The 19,935-nt window shown below is 38.6% G+C and overlaps 1 protein-coding gene across 2 annotated transcripts in view; it reads right to left on the reverse strand.

The window, feature by feature from the left end:
- The window catches only part of ADAMTS12 (ADAM metallopeptidase with thrombospondin type 1 motif 12), a 366,676-nt gene that overhangs the window by 65,986 nt on the left and 280,755 nt on the right, over nucleotides 1–19,935 (reverse strand). For both annotated transcript variants that reach the window (XM_025389155.1, XM_025389156.1), the window contains 2 exons: nucleotides 16,886–17,130; nucleotides 15,355–15,493 (listed from right to left, as the gene is read on the reverse strand). In XM_025389155.1, coding sequence (XP_025244940.1) covers nucleotides 15,355–15,493; nucleotides 16,886–17,130 — 384 coding nt within the window. The remainder of the gene's footprint in view (nucleotides 1–15,354; nucleotides 15,494–16,885; nucleotides 17,131–19,935) is intronic.

A 19,935-nucleotide genomic window follows, 5' to 3' on the forward strand; every position in this document is an offset into this window, starting at 1 on the left:
TAGGTCGACAGTCAGTCCCAGATGAATGTAGCCCTTGGATCAACCGGCTCAGGTGCCAGTCACATGAATAAAAGAGCATTCAGATGGTTCAAGCCCCCAGGCATTTGAGTCTTCCTAGCCAAGGTGCCAAACATAGTGGAACAGAGGCACAGCATACCCAGCGTGTCCTGTCTCAATTTCTGACCCACAGGATCTGTGGCATAATAAAGGGGTGGGTGTTTTACTATACTAATTTAAGGGTGGTTTGTTATCTACCATGAGTAATGGAAAGAACACTCAATAAATGTGAGCTTTCTTCTTTCCTCCAGTCAGGACCCAGAGCTGCAATTGAGCTTGGCTTGCTATAGTCCAACCATGATGGATTGTATTGATTTTTCATGTTCTCTTCTCTTGTGCTACAGTTCTTCTGTTTTCCCTCCAGATCCACTGTGTCCACTTCTCTTCCCTGCTCTCAACCTCAAGAAGCTCATCCTGTGAATTGCTGTGGCTTCCCATGAGATTTGGGAAATGAAGGCACTATCTCTTTGTTTAACTGCTCCTTCCCCTTAGTTCTTTAGGCCTAGGGATGGTAGCCTGATTCCCCTGACCCTCCACTGTTAATGGGCAGGGGCAATAAATTACCTTTCCTAATTTCCCTAAACCCTACCCATATCTTTGAAAGTAGGCAAGGTTGTCAGCTTGACTGTGCTAGCTGTTTCCTGCTGGGTCCCTAACTGGTGATATCTCCTTTGCAGTAAAAATCCCAAACTATTCCTCTTCAGTGACACACTCGTTAACTCTGAAAATCAATTACTGAAATAACAAAATCTTTCTTTGACATAGGATATTGTAGTATCTCTTGTGGAGGGGGTTCGAATCAGTCACCCTTTTAAGAGCAGTTATCATTATTGACACTGCAAATGCAGGAAATACAACACGTTCAGCTAAGTCTATGTGACTTTGATCTTTCCCTGGAAATTAAAGAAAGACAATTGATATTGGCTTTTTAGTTGGCTTGCTATTTTTCCCTTTCTCTTCTATACTAAATATAGTCCCAAAAGAAATTCCAGCTAATTAAGGATGCCAATCAATCAATATGTTGCCACAGCACTAAGTTAACTGTTTATCTGGAAGCACTTACTTCAAAAGACACAAAGTAAAAATCAGTCGCATTCCAAAATGTATGAGAACTAAATTCAAAATGTTATTTCCAGACCATTCTGAATGCCTTTCCCCATGGAGCAACCAGAACGCTGCCATGCAGCAGTAAATACTTACTAAATCTCATCGGATACTAGCAGTGAAAGGTCAACTTAGTGCCTTTGAAAGAATTGTCTTCCTGTAATTTAAACAGGAGTACTCATCTTGAATGAAAATTATGCCTCAATATAAGGAACAGGCAATGTTCCTTATGTCTAAAAGAAAATGACATAGCTAATCATATTCTCAATTCAATAGCGAGATTATAAAATCGATGGAATTTGTTATGGTTAATTTAATTTGATTCAAAAATTCAGTTTAGACAACTGAAAGACTTAGATAAAACAATTGAAGACATAGCTCATTGTAATGACTTATGGCACAAATTATAGTATTTCCTATTATGTATAAACTTAAGATTAGACACTTAAGACAGTGAACATTTAATTACAGCATGTGAAAGTTTCAAGGCATTGTAGACACAGTCTTTAAAATACTGGTAAGGTCTCCTTTTTAAAATAACCATTTAAGTGAGAATGATACCAGTACAAGTTCAATTGCACATTAGCATATAAATTATAATCCTCCCCAAATTAGACATAACATTGATTTTTAATAACAAAAAATGATAACAATCCTGTGACTCAATAGAGAGCTTGTCACTTACAGTTCTCCTAAACAAGTAGCAAACATTCACTTCACAGGAAGAAGAGAAGTGTAGGAATTGTATATCCATCTCTCTTGTCAATGAGTCCATTCTTAGCCAACTTTCAATTTCGGTTCCCACTAAATATTTACCTTTTTTCTTTCTGGATCTCTTGGTTTCTTCACTTGTTTTCATGCTCTATGAATTCAAATCCATCCTTCATAATGAAGGCTTTGTCAAAGACAGCTTGCGTCTCATGACTATAGAAGCTCAAACACATTGAAGTGCGCGGGTGTTTGTGTGTGTGTATGTGTGTGTGATCAAAAACAATCACAGCATCAACAGCACCATCAAAACTGGAACTGGTTTTGAATCCTGCTTTTAACGTTTACTTACTGAGTGATCATGGACAATCCTACTAACCTTCTCAAGCCTCAGTTTCCTTGTCCTCATCTTCATGATGGCAAAAGATTATAGTATAGGGTTGTTGTGAGGACAAAATGATGTATGTACGCATCCACATATGCCCACGATGTACCCTAAGTCCTGGTACTATGCTGAATGCACACAGAGGGACCTTGAGAAAAGTTTTGGAACCTGAATCCAAAGCCTCTCTGTAACCCACTCATCCAATCATGAATATTAACTCCCTCTAAAATTCTGCTTCCTGCACCTTGTAAGATCAGGGTTGGCTTCACACACTGAGACTAGGGAATAAAGCAAACTCAACTCAGCCAATTCACTAAAGCCCTAGTTTTCATACTCCTGTGATGTAAACTCCTTCCTACAAGCAACTAGACCCTTGTTACACAATTCATTTTTATTTGCTAGCTCAAAAGAACATTGACATTGACTTCAATAACTACAAATATTGAATATATATTAGATGATAAGATCTTATTTTACTATCATCATTTGTTGAAACCCATACCTCTCACATCAGTAAAACTCCAAGCCACTACTTTTTCTCTCCCTGAAATGCCAATGAACTGTTACGTAAGTTCATAAGTTAACTGTTATGGTTACAGGTAACATAAGAATTTATATAAGAAATGCTTAAATAAGGTGCTTAAAGAATGTTTAACAGTCTTAGGCAGAAAAATTCTGCCTTATGAAGGAGATATTTTAAAAATTCACCACAATTGAGAAGTATTCCTGCCTGATTATGACTCCCCTTCTGTCTCCAAGTCAGGGACCTCATTCACTTAAAGAAAATCAAAGGCCTGCAATGTCTCACAGCTCCCATGGGTTAACAAGAAAAGCAGGCAGTCAGCATTCCACAGAGCACACTGAGCAAGGCAAAGCTTCACAGAAACCAACTGAGAAATTCCAGGCAACCGCATTATTAGAGAACAAAACTAAGGGCTTAAAATAAGGGCAGGATGAATCTCTGCTGGCCGCACAGGGTAAAAATGGAACTAGGAAGACTAAATAACAGACCATTCGATTAGCCACTCTCATTAAGGATTCTCATTTCTTCATTAGTGAACTACAACAGAAAGGTTATCAGACCTCCACTGTATATTACTAGTAGTTTATTTTATGTATTTATGCGTTTAGTAAACTATATAATCCTCATTCCAGAGCATCCATCTCTCAATTCCAATAGTTTAATTCCATTAAAATCATCTGAATTCATCCTCCTATTATCTTTATGAAGTCCTACATTATGACAGATCAATATCTGAACTCGGTTGATCCTACCTGACCATTATGGTGGACAAATCAGATGGATTAGCACCAAGATGAGTGCACTTTGAAAATGTTAAAGAAGTATCTGACTCTGAATTTCCAAAGAAGTGTATTCTGCTTTCTAAATATCAGTATATGGTCACAAATCAGGGTCATAGTGGCATAGGTGCTTCTATTTATGAATCTCATGCTTTATCAAGGATATGTGGACAGTATCTCAAGCATGGTTATGCTGAGCTTTAGTAGGAATACTATTGGATAAATCCTGTAGGAACTAATTTCAGTAAACAGAAGTATCTGCTCCACACTAATTTATTTCCAATGAATGTGATCTAGTTTACAACTCAGTTTAGAACAGTCAAACAATCTCCAGCAACTTTGCAGGCATGATCTTTGCAGTTCTCAATATTTGCTTTTCCCTACCAGCACATGACATTTTTTGAACAAAGGGACAATGACTAAACTCCAGAGAGAATTTTCCCAGGAGATAAAGGAAAAGGAGAAGTCCAGGGTAGGGCAGGAGAAAGTGTTCCCTCTTTTGTATAGGCCACTGTTGTACCTACAGGCCGCAAAACGCAGAAACAAGATCACTGAGCACAGAAATGGCAAAGGTCACGTTCAGAAGTGAGGAGCTATTTTCCAGAAGTAGGGCCATTCCAGGACACAGGAAATTTTGGTTAGTCTCTATTATAACTGACAGAACTCTGCAGTACTAGGGCTGCAATGAGGGAAAAAGGTGGCTTTTGCATTTCTCTAAAAGTGATCCTGAACTTTGGCCAAATATTTTCTTATAAGGAGTCCTGGAGCTTCCTGTGGAGATGCATATCTGTGTTAAGCCATTTCTGCAGATGTTTCTTCACAGATAATCTATTGGCTGAACTTTCATTGGTGATCTTTTGATGGGTGACTCAGATAAATGACTTTCATTAAGCCTTCCGTAATGCATGGTAATTCTCTTCCAAGTTTCCTGAGGAGTAGTCAGTCCTAAATTCCCCTAAAGTCAGAGCATCACTCCCCATGGTAAGGCAGAAGTAAAAGCAAATGTGGCTGAGGGGAGAGAAGAACAGATACTGGCTTGGAGACAAGAATGTCACTGGTGTTCTGTGAGAGTGCCCTTTACCTCTGAGCAGTAAACTGTGGAAAACAGGCTGGCTCTCATACCAGTGAGCTCAGTTTAGACTATTGTCTTGCCAGTTTTTCACATAGATCTCTGATCAAGAACAAAGGTAATAAAATATTTTAAAAATTCAAAATAAGAAAACAACATCTTAGTGAATTTATACTTACATATTTCTTTGTTTCAAATGTGTAACAGTAATATATAACATGTAAACATGTAAACAAAATTAGATTATAAAATACAAAAAATAAGGCACCACACTCAAAAGTAGTCAAACAGCCCTGCAAAATACTGAGCAGAACTTAAGTGAAGTGCTTAACTTAAGCAGAGCTCTGTCAGGCTCCTGGCCTTGTTAGTGTCTTACTACCTTCCTAGGCCTGGAACTCATCAAGAGTGAATGCAGTTAATGTAAGTATGAACTTATATCATATTAAGTAAACTCTATCCAAGGAATGCCAGTACAGCTCAGTAACAGAAAATCTATTTATGGAGTAACCAAATTAGCATATTAATAGATATAAAACATGATCATCTAAGTAGATACAGAAAAATATCAGATTGAACACTCATTTATAATGAAAGATGTCATAAACTAGGAATAGAAGAAAATTTATTTTCCCTGATAAAAATCTGAAGGAGCAGGAATGAAGTGGGCAGATCACCTGAGGTCAGAAGTACGAGACCAGCCTGGCCAACATGGCGAAACCCCGTATCTACTAAAATTACAAAATTAACTGGGTGTGGTGGTGCATGCCTGTAATCCTAGCTACTCGGCAGGCTGAGGCAGGAGAATCACTTGAACCCGGGAGGCAGAGTTTGCAGTGAGCCGAAATTATGCCACTGCACTCTAGCTTGGGCAAAAAGACCAAAACTCCGTCTCAAAATAAGAAAAAAAAAAGAAAAGGAAGAACAACCACCGCCGCACCCCCAACTACTTAGCACAATCACTCTTAGAGAGTTTTAGGCCTGGGAAGTTAGCAAGACAATAATTCAATTTTTAATCAAGAGCTCAGCCGACCTACCTGCTGGCTCCATACTTTATCCAGTATATTGTCAATGTCACCATGAGACAGCAGTTCTAAACAATCATGACAAATCCTGGTCCTGAAATGAGGTCCTGCAGTGTGGTCAGGTAAAACTGCAAAAATGTTAGAAAGGGTGGGGTGCATACAGAGAGAAGATGGGAGAAAAGAGGCAGGAGAGAGAAAAAAGAAAAAGGTACTAAAAGGAAATTACACTCTAATCAAGCCTGTAAATTATAATTCCAAAATACATTTAGAGAAATCTAATGTTAAGATAAGCTACAAAGTAATTAGAATAGGAATACATTCTGGGTGAAATAAATTTGATAGGGCACCCTGATAAGCCTTAAAATAAGCATGTTACTGCCTCTGGGCATTTTAATTAGACATATATAAAAATAAACTCTTCCTCAGACCCGTTTCTTGTTATATGGTCTTTGTCACAGTGAATGATACCACCATTTGGTTACTTACCCAACGGAGCACACAGAGTGTTACCTTTCAATCTTCCCTATGCTCCAAATCACTCTCCACTAATAGGTAAATGGAATCAACCACTGAGCCCAGCCTAGCCTATTTCCTAAATAGCTCCACATTTGTACAATTTTTCCATCTATGTCACTTTAATTTCAGTTCTAGCCACTGTATTATTTCCTTTGACTGCTGCAAAAACTTTGGATCTCTTCTCCTTACCTCTTGTACTTTTCTCCAATGCAGAAATAAAATGTTGAGGATGTTCAAGTAAATTTTAAAAAGATATAATGTCTATTAGTCTAGCATAATAAATTATAAAAATGGAAGAAACAAGAATAGATAAATATAAAAATGACAGCTAGAAAACTTGAGGAAATATATAGTCATTGAAATAAAAAATGCTGTGTTGAGGTTAAATTCTAGACAGGACACAGTTGAAGAGTAAGTGAGTGATGTTGAATAAAGTTCTAAGGAACTCAGAATTCAGTTCAAAAGGAAAAAATATTTGGAACATATAAAAAGCATTTAAGATGTGTACAGGGTAGATTGAGAAGTTTCAGCATTCATATAATAGGAGTCACAGAACAGAGAATAAAGAGGATAATCGATAAGTAATATTTAAATAGATAATTACTAAGAATTTTCTGGCACTTCTTTTTAACAATTACATTTTACGTATATTCATTCATTTAATTCTCATACCAACCATACAAAATTTCTCACATTTATAGATGAAGAAATTGAAGCACAAAGAAGTTACACAAGGTCATATAGTTGATAGCTGGTTAAGCTGGGATTTAAATCTGAACAGTCTGGTTCCAGAAGCCACAATCTTCTTTTTCTTTGAGGCAGAGTCTGACTCTGTTGCCCAGCCTGGAGTGCAGAGGTGCAATCTCGACTCACTGCAACCTCTGCCTCCCTGGTTCAAGTGAATCTCCTGCCTCGGCCTCCCAAGTAGCTGGGACTACAGGCGTGCGTCACCATGCCCAGCTAATTTTTGTATTTTTTGTAGAGATGGGGTTACATCATGTTGGCCAGGCTGGTCTCAAACTCCTGACCTCAGGTGATCTGCCTGCCTTGTCCTCCCAAACTGCTGGGATTACAGGTGTGAGCCATGGCGCCCATCCCAGAGGCTACAATCTTAATGAACTACCATGATATACTAATAGGACTATTTATTATTTAAGAATGAGAAAGAGAGTCATGGGACCAGGGAAGATTTTATATAATTGCAGGAGACACTTGCCTGAATGCATCTCTATCTTAAAGGAAAATAGTAGTCAGTCAACAGGAAGAAAGAATAATATAAATGAATGAGAAAATGAGGAGTACCTATTGACCCATATGGTCAAGGAGAAGTGTGAAGAAACTATAAGGATGAGTTGCTTTCATGCACAGACCACTGCGTGCCCACTCTAGCCACTTGATCTGCAGACAGCTTACCTTTGAATGCATTCCCGAGTCCTATGTGAGGACAGAAGCATGAAGAAAAATCTCCCCCACCTAACTAAAGTAGGACTGACTAGAACCAGTGGAGAAATTTCTTTGGAAGCAAGAACAGCAATGGACAAAAACCACTGTTATTCTTATTTTATATAAAGTTGCAGAGAAAAAAGAGGAAAAGTAACCCAACTCATTTATGAGCCTTCTATAACTTTGACACCCAACTGAACAAGGAGAGTGCTGGAAGGGAATATTAAAGATAGATCTCATTCATGAATGCAGATACAGAAGTCCTAAGTGAAATATTAGCAAACAGAACTCAACAGTGCATATAATACATGTATGAATTTATACCATGTTAAGTAAGCTTTATCAAAGGAATGCCAGTACAGTTCAATAACAGAAAATCTATTCATGAAATAACCAATTCTTTTAGCATATTAACAGAGAAAAACTATATGATCATCTCAGTAGATGCAAAAAAAATTAAACAGATTCAACACTCATTTATAATAAGGTAATAAGCCAGGAATAGAAGAAAATCTTTTTTGCTGATAAGGATCATCTGAAGCATTCTTATCAAAGTCAGGAGAAAGGCATACATGTCTCTTATTGTCTACTACGATCTATTCCATTCAGCACTCTGCTAGAGGTCCAATGCAATGCAATGCAATGACTTCAAAAAACAAAGAGTAAAACATCTGGAAAGGAGATAAAAATTTTCTTATTACTGAAACAAAAATTCAAAAAGTTCTACAGACAAACTGAGAACTAATAATAGAGTTCAGAAAGGTTGCTGGATACAAAATTAAAACACAAAAATCAAGAGCATTCCTAAGTATCTCTAAGGAGAAGATAATTCTTAAAGAATCCCAAAGACCTGAATAGAGAGATCTATTGTATTCATACCTTGGCTAGTCAGGCTGTCTTTTGGTTCCATATGAACTTTAAAATAGTTTTTTTCTAGTTCTGTGAAGAATCTAAATGGTAATTTAATAGGAATAGCATTGAATCTGTAAATTGCTTTGGGCAGTATGGCCATTTTAATGATATTGATGCTTCCTTTCCATGAGCATGGAATGTTTTTCCATTTTTTGTGTGTGTTATCTCTGATTTCTTTGAGCAGTGTTTTGTGGTTCTCCTTGAAGAGATCTTTCACCTCCCTAGTTAGCTGTATGTATTCAGACCCAGGAAAACTCAGTTTTAAAGGTATCAATCCTCACATAAGTAACATACAAATTGATTACAATTCCAATAAGGATTTTCTTGGAGTTTTACAAATTGATCCTAAAATTTAATAAATAAGCAAAGGCCAGGAATAGACAAGAAGATTTTTAAAGAGAAAGAACTAGATAAGGAATTTTAATACTAACTAAAGCTGCAAAAATTAGAGAACTAGATCATTGCAACAGAATAGGAGATGGGAAATAGACCCACACCTATAAGCAAATTGGATAAATGCCAGTGAAACAGCTTCCAGATGGCTGAACACATGGAAGTTCCGGGAGGGTGGAGCACCCAGAGGTGCATGGAAGCTCTGTGACCTTTCCACATGCCTTGCCCTGTACATCTCTTCATCCGTTTCCTTTGTAACATTCTTTATAAGAAACCAGTAAGTAGCACTGTGCCACACCTGGGAAGGAGGAAGGACACACAAAAAGAATCAAGCATGGAACCTGTCATCCAGGAGTTTACAGTCTGACAAAGGAGATAAGATGTGGACACAAATATTATAATTAAAATTACAAGTCGGCAAATAATCAGAGGCAGATGAAGATGTAGTTTGAGCATTTTAACAATAGAATTCTGTTAAAAACCAAGCTAATGAGATTTTAATGGCTACAATTCCTAAAAAGTTGGGTCTTTTTACAGCTATGCTTACAAAACTGGATGGAAAAAGGAAAACAAAAGAGAATCATCACTTATCACGCTCAGAGTTCTCACAGATAGGACACAGCGAGTTTGTTATTTGAGATGCAATTCCTTTGACTCTCTGACAGTGGCAAAGCACCACACAGCTGCCCCAGAGAAGCCACAGTGAACTGCATCTTTTCACATGCAATTGCAGGAACAAGAGGAAAGAAAACCAGTTCCACCCAGAGGTACGGATAAAGAAAAGGACCCTCCCAAGGAGGCCACATGGTAAGTGACCATGGAGAGCATCACTCAGTCGGAAAGGCAGGCAAGTTATTAGCTTAGTCTTGGCCTTCCTATTTAATGCAGGACAGTGGTAATGTTTAACAAACCCTGGCTGTAGTGACAAGCCTGGGATCTGATGGAGGAAATCCAACTGAAAAGCAGCCAAGAGAAACAACAACCTAGAAACAGACGTTCCAGCTACTAGATGCGTACACATTTAACCTGAATTACATGTAGGTGGGGTGGGATGAGAGCATTCATTCTAAGCGCTCTCTAGAGATTTCACCTCCTCCTCCATATAGATATTGTCAAGTGCAGTTATAGCCATCCATGTTAGTTTTGTCAAATTCTCAGCAATTTCTTTAAAATAAGATATTAAAATAATAACAGCTTTAAAAGTGCCAACGAGGAGGGGTTGTCATACTAAATAAATGTGGTTGGAATAATTGATTATTCCTAACGAAAATGGATTCCTACTTTATACCTCACACAAAAATAAATTTAGGTGGGTTAAACTCCCTATGTGAAATTCAAAAATTCTAAAACTTTTAGAAGAAAATATAGGATCATATCTATATATGGGATAGAAAAGTATTTTTAGTTAAGACACCAAAAGCACAAACTTTAAAGGGAACACAGACAAATTCATTATATTAAAAATCTAACTTTTTTTTTTTTTTGAGACAGGTTCTTATTCTGTTGCCCAGGCTGGAGTGCAGTGGCAGGATCTCGGCTCACTGCAGCCTCAACCTCCTGGGCTCAAGTAATCCTTGTGCCTCAGCCCCCAGAGTAGCTGGGACTACAGCGACGTACCACCACCACACCTGGCTACATTTTGTAATTTTTGTAGAGACAGAGTTTCACCATGTTGTCCAGGCTGATCTCGAAATCCTGGGCACAAGTGATTTCCTGCTTCACAAAGTGTAATATTTCTGCTTAATATGAGTTCTACTCAATGTAAATAAGCCAATGCAAACAAAGTTTAAAAGACAAGGCAAAGACTAGAACAGAGACTTGCAACATTTTTGGTTCATATTGTCCTTCAGGTTTCAGTCATTTTTCATGCAGCCTCTATGCAAAATAAGACATTTAACAGTTACATTCATTAAATAATTCAGTCCTAACTTATTAAAGATTTATGGTCCAACAACTTAGTAGCCATCTGAAAAAATAATACATATAAACTGAGAAACAGGCAGGGCATGGTGGCTCACGCCTGTAATCCCAGCACTTTGGGAGGCCGAAGTGGGCGGATCACCTGAGGTAGGGAGTTCGAGACCTGCCTGACCAACATGGAGAAATCCTGTCTCTACTAAAAATACAAAATTAGCCAGGTGTGGTGGCGCATGCCTGTAATCCTGGCTACTCGGGAGGCTGAGGCAAGAGAGTATCACTTGAACCTGGGAGGTGGAGGTGGCGGTGAGCCAAGATCTAGCCATTGCACTCCAGCCTGGGCAACAAGAATGAAACTCTATCTCAAATAAACAAACAAACAAACAAAAAAACAAAAAAAAGAAAAAGAAAAAGAAAAAAATACTATTTTTGTTTCATTTTAAACTAACTTACGTTGATGAGCTGTGTGAATCTATTGGATATGAAAAAAATACTATTTTTGTTTCATTTTAAAGTAACTTACGTTGATGAGATGTGTGAATCTATTGGATATTGTACAATTTTTCAAATCTTGGAATGAGACTAGATGCCATATTTCCGGTTTCATGTTGATTTTCAGGTGGTAATTGATTTTTTAATCAAAGCAACCACTGAAAAACCAGTTTCACAAACATAGAATGTCATTGAAAAGAATGTAGTATGACTTAACCTTGAACTACCTCGAGCTAATAGTAGACACATGATGTCCAAGAAATGTGTTAACTCTTACTGTGTTTCCCTTTAACATTTCATTGTTTCCCTGGAAAATTTAAAATATTCCATGGCACCCTATAAGTTCACAGATTTACCCCTATAATATGCACAGACTGTATGACCTAGGAATTTTACTTTTAGGTATACATATTAAAGAAGTCCAAATATTGAGGTAATAAGGGAATAATCATAAGGTATTCATTACAGAATTGCAGAAATATTTATAGCTGCAAAATAGTAGAATGTATAAATAAGTCATGATATATTCATGCAATAGAATAGTACACAACCCTTAAAATAAATGTATGAGAGATGGGCACAGTGGCTCATCCCTGTAATTCCAGCACTTTGGGAGGCCAAGGCAGGCGGATCACTTGAGGTCAAGAGTTTGAGACCAGCCTGGCCAACATGGTGAAACCCCGTCTCTACTAAAAACACAATAATTAGCTGGATGTGATGGTGCATGTCTGTAATCTCAGTTACTTGGGAGGCTGAGGCAAGAGATCGCTTGAACCCAGAGGTAGAAGTTTCAGTGAGCCAAGATCTTGCCATTCCACTCCAGCCTGGGCAACAGAACAAAAAAGTACTGGAGCTACTTTAATCAATGTGGATTTATCTCAAAAGCATAATGTTGAGGGAAAAAAAGACAAAGCATGGTATAGTGCATATGATACTATTTGCAGAAAGCTTAAATGCCTGAGAAACAATCCTATATAATGTGTATGGCTACACATATGTATAGTAAAAGTATTTAACCATATACATAGAATAATAAACACTAGTTTCATGACCCTAGTGAACTTTGGGGAAAAAGTGAAGGAAGTGGAGGTGGAATGCGCTTCTTGATTGTAGTTGTGGGATTTTTTTTTTTTTTTTGTCTTTAATAGTAAAGATTGAAACAAACAACAAAATGGTAAGAGCAATAAAGCTGAGTGGTTAGTACAAAGGAATTTGTTACTACATTCTCTATTTTGCTAGCATGTTTGAAATGTTTCTCAGTAAAACTAAAATAACACAATAATTTAAAATTAAAATGATTGCTACCACCTATTTGTAACCCATTTAGTATGGAAATCAATTTGGCAATAAGTTAATATTATCTGGTAATTTGGTGTAAGTCAATTATCAGAATATTTATATTCTTTGAACCTAGAAATTTCACATAGAAATTAAAACTCAGGAGACCATTTTTTTACACAGGTCCCCAAATGCTCATCAGAAGAACAGCAATAAGGAATTGGTTAAGGAAATTTTGCTTTATCTTTTCAGCAAATTAAATGCATCTTTAAAATTGATAGCTATGAAGATTGTATAACACCTGAAAAAGTATCCCTATTGTGATAAGCAAAAATACATGTGTGTCATGTACATAAATGCATCTGTATGCATACAACTTATACATCTATGATTAGAAAAAAATGCATTGAAAGGAAAGAAAAGTAGCAAAAGTGCATGTGTTAGGGTGGTGACAATTTTTCATGTTTCAGTAATGTGTTTAACTTACTTTTAAAGTCAAGCTTAAAGTTTTAGCTTAGATAAAATAAAAATCCACCACTGAATGATTCAGTGTTTCAGGCAACATTCCAATGTTATATTAGCAATGTGTGTCCTGTGTGAATAATAGCATTTCATCCTCTCTGTTTGAGAATATTACAGTAGATATGCTGTCTTTCTTCTTTGCCAGAGTTAAGATTCGCCCTCACTCAAACAAACAGTGAGGCTGAAGTTCAGGTGAGTATGTGAGCATTGTGATCTTTCCCATTAAGGCTTAGTAATCAGAGTGACATTTACCTAGGTAGGTGGAGGTGCTGCTGAAGGCTTAGGCTGTAACAAAACCAAATGTCTGATTTACATCTGGTAAGAGTGTCCAATTTTCTAGCTGACTTCAGATGTCTTTTTAAGATCACTGCACACGTCAGCCACTTATCTCTTGATTCCTGGTGTTCTGAAATATTGTCTGTGTGATGCAAAGGGTCCATTCTATCTTGAAATAGAAGAGGGTGGAGGATGTTCTCTTGTTTCTTTTGGGAGTCCCTGCCATCAGCACTGGCTGTTTCATTCCATGGTGTCCTGGGACAAATGACTTAGAGCTTAAACTTGTACTTCATAGAAAGATGAGAACAAAGGGGATGACAAATCGACAAAGTATTTATATCTATAGTCACAATGACTTCATTTTCCTCCCATTGCTCTTCAGGGGAAGTTTTTTTCACCTACTTATTTTCTACTTAAATTGCCTTTGCCTAACTCTAGGCCCAGCCCCCAACCCTGGGCAGTGGTGGGCAGTACGTTTGGAAATGCTAGAGGCAGCGGTAGGAATGGCAGGACTGACTCTCCTATCAACACCGCTCATGGCTGCTGCCACTGACTGCACCTTTGACCTTGATAGATTTCCAGAGGGTTAGTTAGCATTGTTAAAATATCACACAATTTAGAATGAACGTTTTATTTTTATGAATTCTAAAAGCTAACCTTGGCTTTCTGTGCTGAAATGGGGAAAGAAAGAAGCTGATAATATAAAAATTGTGTATAAGGTTGATGGTGCACAACTCTCAGGGGTGGGAAAGCCAGGGAGCAGGTGCTGGCATGTGAGAGGGAAGCCTGTAGGGGAGTAGGCCATGGTCTTCTGGTCCATTCACTGCTTCACTTTTCTTCCCTTTTGCTACATCACCAATTCTGGCACATCACTCTATAGCTGCCCTAGTCTTGCAGGTTGCAGTTATACGCTAGAGGCAAGAAGTTTCAGAACAGACTTAGACGTGACCCAAAGGAGAAAGAGAGGTAGAGGCTTTTGCATATGGTGATATTACTAAAGCCCCCTAAATGAGTGATATAGCCCCATGTATTGAACAGGCCCTGACCCCTGCCTTCATAGGGTTTGGGAAAGTTCATCCAGCACTGCAGCAGAGAGATCCCATGCTCCTCAAATGTCCATGTACTCCTCCATAATTGCTAGCCTCCCTTTGCAGTTAGATGGTACCCATGTGACTAACACCAACCAATGAGATGTGAGTGGAAGTGACTTGCAGCACTTTCAGGCCAAGGCTGTCAAAAGAGCCAGGGTGCCTCTCCCAGCTCTCTTTCCTTACGGGGCAAGCTGGAAGCCATGTGTTTTGTATGTCTTATGTAGGAAATGAAGCAGAGTCTTCTAACCTGCTTCAGGCATACAATGGGTTAAAAATCAACCTTCATTGTGTTGAATTACTAAGATTTCAATGTTTTTGTTCTTGTGGCAGAACTTATCTCATCCTGACTAATACATGGCAGCAAGTGAACCTCTCCAGTGCTTGATTTTGTGAGAGTAAGCTGCTGCCCTGCTATATGTGTAAAAACGGATAAACAGGAGATGGAGAAGGAGCACTGGGTTAGGAATCAGAAGAGCTGGTTGTAGTTTGAATTTGACCAAGATTTATGGTACACATTTGAGGAGTTGTTCCACTTTTGTGGTGCTCAGGTTCTCAACCAGAGCAGTGGTTGTTAATGCTTTTTGTTCGACATGTAACGAACCCTTCAAACAAAGGTTTTACGGAAAACTTTTATCAAAGTTTTTATCAGCTCTATAAAAGGCCAGTATATAGAGCTGGTAAAAGAGAAAAACTGCCTCTCTTCAAACCATGACCCTGCAGGCTCACTGTCCACAGAGGCCCCTGGCCATCTCAGTGGAGCCCTGCAGATCCATGGGCAGACAGCACAAAGCAAATCACTGGTGTAATTGCCTCTATGACCTGCTCTGAGGCTGGCATGGTTTCATAGTGACAGCGGCTGTTTCTCACCTGTCCCGCAGGTCACACTGCACTCTGTCCAGCGGCCGTACTGCCAGAAGTACATCTGCTGCTCAACATCATTGTCGAGGCCATCTTTCTGGATTGTGTACTCATACTTGATGCCAGGGTTAGTCACCTGGAATAGAAGCTAAAAGGCAAGAGAGGGGTCATGTCAGACTGTCATGACTTTATACTGTAAGCCAGTCATGTAAAAACACCACACGATGTCAGTCATCTAAAATTAGTAATGGGAGCATGCATTGGAACAAATGCCATTAAATAGATCTATACCTATGTCTGTGTCTAAGTTCATAACTATATGTCCACCTCTACCTCTGTAGCTATATATTCTCCATCTAATTATTTCTTGGCTGGATTCCCGTGGGAATTTCAGTTCACATAAATGGGGAGATCAAATCATATGGGGAGTACTTTGTGGAAATGGCGAGGAGTGTCCTTTCCAACAATAGGCTGATAGGTTACTTTGTGTTCTTACATACTTACCAGCTTTGTGAATATAGGTAAGTGCCATAGTTTGCCTATATACAAAGTGGGGATAATAAATAGTGTCTATTTGTAGGATTGTTCTGAGGGTTAAATGAGTAAACACATTTTAAGTGGTTAGAACAGTGCCTCAGTGAATGTCAACTTGTATGATGTTTGTTATTGTTGTCTTATGATGGCTTTCCCTACCTCTCAGGCTACTCAGTACCTTTAACAAATAGTAGTTCTGAGCTGACAATGGTCATGGGCTTTAGCTCAGCGATGCTGCTCTTGGGATCTTCCCCTTACTTCCGTCTCCTGCAGGCAGTCTACTCATCACATGTTTAAAATGGATTCACCTTAAACATAGAGGCAGTGGGTTGGTTGCTCCCTGGGGAAGCAAAGTCTCCTGACACTCACGGATCACAGCTGCCATGCTTGACCTTCAGCTTCTGTGAGCGCTCTGATCTCTGGCTCGAAAAAGATGTCTCTCTAACTTTAGACTGTGGCTGGATCTAACTCCTTGGTCATCTGTCATCCTCAATCTGCTTTGCTGCTATTGGTATATCCATTCCACTCCTTGTCTACAGTTCTGTGCCCAGTATGAAAGACAAATTTCTTGTACCTTTGAAGAGCACATATTGTATTCTAACTCCTCCTTCCAGCAAGAATTTCACAAAGCCAAATGCTTTGCTTCAGGACAACACAGAGTAACATGTCAGTTTATCCTCACTGCTGGAAAGCTACTTGGAAACCCGTGCCACAATGACAATAGACTTGAGGAAAAATCACCCTCAAATAAGTCAGCCCAGAAGCTGAACTCAAACCTCCCAGTGGGTGGTTTTAGAGCACCTTGCATTTTGTTTTGGGGGTTTCAGCAATATCTAGGCAATAAAGGATTAACAGCACAAACTAATATCTCGTTCCCCTCCCTGCTCCTTGCTAAAAGAGGTTTTAAAGATTCTTACTTGATGTCACCTAGCAAATACCTAGGGGGAAAAATGAGAAGTATTCCAACCAGTACACATGTCAGCAGTTTCCCTCCTTTCTGCATTACCTGGATCCATACAGACTCATTGGTGGGACCTGTGGCCATCAGCTTTTCCAGATCTCCTTTCCTGTCATACTGAAAGACGGTCCCTGCCAGCTTATAGTTCCCGTTCCACTGGATAATAAACCCTCCATTCAGGTAATATTTTTCAGGGTCTTCACTCCTGATGGCCAGGAAATTTCCAGCTCCCTCAACTTCCATTACTCTTATGTCCCTTGCTCCTTTCGGAATGAGCCCAATGTCAACATAACCTAAGGAGAGAAGACACAATCATGAAAGAGGCACGCCAGCTTCTCAGCTGAATGCAAACTGTTTCTGACCCATTGTTCATCCTCTTTCCAGCCTCCCCATCATTTAGTGCCCTTGCTGGATAGCCACTGGGATTGGCAGAAGCACTAATTATGGGGGATTTTCGAGAACTTGGACAGGACCAGAATTCTCAGGAGTTTTGTGACTCAATACGTGCCTGGTTTTGTAAGGAGGGGTGAAATAAGTGCAGATTGGACTCTGAAGCTTTTGTGGTTGATCTAGCATTTATTTTTCTGTAATTTTATGTTGATAGTTCAAAACCCTAAAGCTCCTTGCTAGCTTCCTGCTAGTATTTCTGCTTCCCCCTTTGTGGCTATTAAATTAGACTTCCTAAACATTGCGTTGGATACATACTTTACCTCACCCCCCCTTTGCCAGCAGGTTAAAGACAGACTCTTAGAAGTAATGTAATCCTAGCTTCCATTCATTAAGAAAATCCTAGAGGGAATCTCAGATTGTTTGTCACCTAGCTATCTTTAATACAGCCTGTTATGAGGAACTCAACTCTGAGTACAGCCTTTTATACTGTTGGACAATTCTATTCATTAGAAAGTTTTCTTTCTCATTTTTTCTTTTATATATTGCTGAAATAGCAATTTATAATTTATTCTCATGTGTTCTAATTCAGCCTTCCGAAAAAGCGTCATATGTTGACATTTACTTAAAGACAACAATCAACTCTAGCCACAGTCTTATTCTTGTTTAATGGTCATTATGGTAAGAGGCATACTGGTGATAAAAGGAATGAACGCTTAGCAGTTGCCAGTGTTTGCCAGGTTCTATGCTAAACATTTTATGCATTCACCTTATTTATGCTTCTTGAGAACCAATACCTCATAAAATGGAAAGAACATGGACTTGGAGGTTGGCATGGTGAAAGGAGTTCTGGGGCAATGGGAGTTGAAAGACTTGGATTCTAGTCTCTGCATTTCTGCAAATCCGCTCTATGACTTTCATTGATTCATCTAACTTTTTGAATCTCATTGCACAGAAGGGGACTGAATGATGACGTCTGCGGTCCCTCTCAGCTCTAATAGTCAGTGATTTTCCTCTTTTGTAAGCTAACTATTCTTTGTTCTTTCAGCTTTTTTAAAAAAATATATAAAATACAGTTTTAAGACGCTGAAGATCTTGGTCATTTTTCCACTGGATATGCACTAGGTTATTTGGTCTGATGAGCAAGCCCTTCCTCTTTGTCACCTGAAAGTGCCTCAATTTCTTCATGTTCCTCTGGCATTAAAGAAGTATGGGATCCTGGGGGTCAAACCCTGGACTGTCCAGCAAGAATAATTTGCTCTGAAACTGGATACAGATCACAACCTCAGCCTCATTTTTCAAATTGACAGCTCTCATCCAGAGGAACCAAAATGTGGTTTGCGTAGTATTTAATTAAGTTCCATTTGGCTCTCAAAGACTTGTCTGGAACAGCTGATTAAAACCACTAATGTATAACCACCTTGGGGAAGATATTGATCACATGTAATCGAAGCTAATGTTTTTAAAAAATAAATGCCCTTCGAGTGTTGCTATCTGCAGTCATATTCTTACTTAGGATGTTGCATGCCTTTTCATAGCAGAGCTCATGCAGGTAAATCAACTGGTATGAAATACTGTGTCTACTACCTTGCTCCTTGCTTTTAAAAAATGAAAACCGAAATAGAAAAAAACAATAAACAACAGAGTTTGCTTTTTATTCTTCCACTTAAGAGAGAAAATCCAAAATTAGAAATATTTATTATGGGCAGATTGAAAGACGCATACTTAATTTACTGCTTCTGAATACCTTGTAGATAAAAGAAGGACCAGTAAGAATAGCTCCAAAGTACAAGTGACCCATCAGCAACATAGGGGTTAGGGCACCAAGTCCCTATGCAAGTAAAAAAATTTGTGTCTAAGTTTTCACTATCCCCAAACTTAACTACTTGACCAGAAGCTCTACCAATAGCATAAACAGTCCACTACTACATATTTTTTGTGTTATATGCATTATATATTGTATTCTTATGATAAAGTAAGCTAGAGAAAATAAAATGTTAAGAAATTCATAATGAAAATGTATTTGCTACTCATTAAGTGGAAGTGGATCATCATAAAGACCTTCATCCTTGTTGTCTTCATGTTGAGTAGGCTGAGGAGGAAAACGAAGAGGACGGATTGATTCTTCTCTCAGGTAGAAAAGGTGGAGGAAGTGGAGATGGAGGAAGAGAGGCAGACACACTCAGTAAAACTTTGCAGAAATTCATTGTAATTTCTGTCTGACATTTTGCTTTTTCATTACTCTAAAAGTGTTCTATAAGGTACCAATCCTTCTTCTACCATTTGCTTTAGTTTCAGTGTCTGCATCATAGAAAAGTCTATGTCATAAAATAAATCAAAAGCAGTCTTGAGTAAACAGAACCCTTCTGCTAGACTGTCCAATGTCTGTTTGTTTTCTGGCACTGTTTCTTCTCCATTCTCTTTCTGGGACAGTCCTCTGGTCCTGGTTCGGAAGCACTCTCTTCATCAATTTGTCTTCTGTTAATTCCCCTGGTGTGGTGTCTAGCAACTCTTGAGTTTCTCCAAAATCCATATCTTGAAACCTTTCACCCCCACCTTTTTCACATATTCACAATCTCTTTCATGATTTCCTTGATTGTCTCTGTTATAAGTCCTGTGAAGTCATCCACAACATTGGGACACAGTTTTCTCCAGCAGAAATTTACTCTTGGGCTTCATGGCTTTCACGGCGTTTTCTCAGACAACAGCAT

The sequence above is a fragment of the Theropithecus gelada genome, chromosome 6, assembly GCF_003255815.1.
Source record: "Theropithecus gelada isolate Dixy chromosome 6, Tgel_1.0, whole genome shotgun sequence".
Classification (NCBI taxonomy): domain Eukaryota; kingdom Metazoa; phylum Chordata; class Mammalia; order Primates; family Cercopithecidae; genus Theropithecus; species Theropithecus gelada.